This window comes from Gekko japonicus, unplaced genomic scaffold (genome assembly GCF_001447785.1).
Source record: "Gekko japonicus isolate JY-2015 unplaced genomic scaffold, Gekko_japonicus_V1.1 scaffold64, whole genome shotgun sequence".
In the NCBI taxonomy this organism is placed as follows: Eukaryota; Metazoa; Chordata; class Lepidosauria; order Squamata; family Gekkonidae; genus Gekko; species Gekko japonicus.
The window spans coordinates 1915693-1917886 of NW_015170277.1; the positions used below are offsets into that span (position 1 = coordinate 1915693).

A 2194-nucleotide genomic window follows, 5' to 3' on the forward strand; every position below is an offset into this window, starting at 1 on the left:
CAGGTGCCTCTTCTTTCCAGGGGTGGCTTCTTCATGCAAAGCGGATGTCGTGGACAAAGTTTCCTGGGATTGGACACAGGGACGGCAGCTAGCTTCGGTGGCTTTAATAAACAGATGATTAGACTAGGGGTCTCCATTGTGGTGCCCGTAGGAGCCTTGGCCTTGGCACCTACCGACCCTTTTACCGGCACCCACGGTGTGTTTTTATAAAATGGGTGGGGCTGGTGGAGCTTTTGCTCTGCTGATTTTAAAAAAAAATGCTTTCACAGCTGCCACCACAGCATAAGGACCTTCAGTTTTGGTGTAGTGGTTAAGAGTGCGGACTCTAATCTGGAGGAACCGGGTTTGATTCCCCACGCCTCCACATGCAGCTGCTGGTGTGACCAGGGGCCAGTCATAAGTTGTCAGAGCTGTCCTCGAAAGAGCAGTTCTCGAAAGAGCTCTCTCAGCCCCACCTACCTCCCAGGGTGTCTGTTGTGGGGAAGGGAAAGGGATTGTAAGCCGCTTTGAGACTCCTTCGGGTAGTGAAGGGCAGGGTGTAAACCCAATCCCTTCTTCTCTTCTTCACTGTGTGCATGCAGGGAATTATTTTTCAACAATATGTTCATTTTAAAAAGCATCCTGCTACTCAGAACTGCTACCTGCAATGTTGAAGAGCAACTATTAGATTTTTTTTTTTGAAAAGCCCCCCCACCCCACCCCGTTTCTGGATTCCAGAGATGCCCACGGGCGCAGAAAAGGTCGGGGACCCCAGATCAGACAAACTGATGGAGGGGAGAATGATCAACAGCTATTAGCCGTGAAAGCTAGATGAAACCTCCATGTGTCGAAGCAGTCTACTTCTGGCTCTCAGATGCTCGGGGACCACCGGGGGAGGGGGACTTTGTTCCTTGTTTGGGAACTTCCTGAGGCAGCGTTGAAAAACACATGCTTGCTTGGGTGGGCCTCTCTCTGAGACCCTCTTTAAACACTGATGATGGGCCTTAAAATGGAGGCCCCTGATCTGAACTCTGATGGGCTTACCCAGCATAAAAACGGTCTGATCCTTCAAAAAGCCACGTTAACTCGTGCCTGTCTGCTCTCACTTCACGGCAGGGATTCCGTAAGCCGACTCCATGCCGTGCAGATGAACACCCCCCCCTGGAGGGTCTTCCCTGCAGGGGTCGCCTCGTCTGCCAGGGGTTCAGGCGGCACCCGGGAGCTTAATTCATCTGATTCTTTTTCAGGACCCTAAGCCTGTGCCCCGCTACATCGAAGTTGAGCATGTGCCCTGCCACGGATTGTTCCACCGAGGAGGACAGATGCACGGGGCGCTCCCCATCGCCTCCGGGGAACGCTGGAACCTGATTGTCTGGATGCGGTCGTCCGCCCTCCGAAATCAGCTCTGCCCCATGTGCAACAGGCAGCCCGATCTGGTGCCAGCAGAGGGCTTCGGAGACGGGTTCACTGGGAGCCCCAGAGGCGACCAGCCTGAAACCGTGGATCTGTGCTCCTTAACATAGGGGTGACTCTTGGAACTCAAGTCCAATAAAGTGTGGTCAGTAGCAGACAGCAGCAGTGGCCCCCAACAAGTTTGGTGTCGTGGTTAAGTGGGCGGACTCTAATCTGGGAGAGCCGGGTTTGATTCCCCGCTGCTCCACTCGCAGCTGCTGGATGACCTTGGGCAAGCCACAGTTCTCTCGGAGCTGTTCTCTCAAGGGCAGTTCTCTTAGAGCTCTCTCAGCCCTGCCTACCTCACAGGGTGTCTGTTGTGGGGAGGGGAAGGGAAAGGAGATTATAAGCCGCTCTGAGACTCCAAGTGAAGGGCGGGGCGTAAATCCAATCTCTTCTCTTCTTCATTGCTTCTGGAGTGAGCCCTAGGGCAAGCTTACCCCTGTTGCCAAGTATCCAGCAGATCCTGCTGGGGTCCAGTGTTCCCTCTAAGCTGTGCGTGTGAGCGGCTGCTCATTAACACAGGAAGCCCCGCTCAGCAGCAATCTAGGGCCACGCGGGGTCTTGCAGTGCCCGTTGCCCATCTGAAGACTACAGCAGTTCCATTCTGCTCAGGGTGTGAACTGCTCCGTTCAGTAGAGGGAACATTGTTGGGCTGAACTTTTTTCCTAGCCTCCAGTGTCACACCAGGATCTTTCGTTGTAAGTTAAAGGACCAGTCCATCCCTAGGTTGTCGGTCTGCGCTGTCACAAACACAAGGCAG

General features: G+C 54.0%; 1 protein-coding gene across 1 annotated transcript in view; it reads left to right on the forward strand.

The window, feature by feature from the left end:
* The window catches only part of OGFOD2 (2-oxoglutarate and iron-dependent oxygenase domain containing 2), a 10673-nt gene extending 9099 nt beyond the window's left edge, over nucleotides 1-1574 (forward strand). Inside the window, exon 8 of the mRNA XM_015417651.1 lies at nucleotides 1177-1574. Coding sequence (XP_015273137.1) covers nucleotides 1177-1502 — 326 coding nt within the window. The 3' untranslated portion in view covers nucleotides 1503-1574. The remainder of the gene's footprint in view (nucleotides 1-1176) is intronic.
* The last annotated feature ends 620 nt before the right edge of the window (nucleotides 1575-2194 follow it).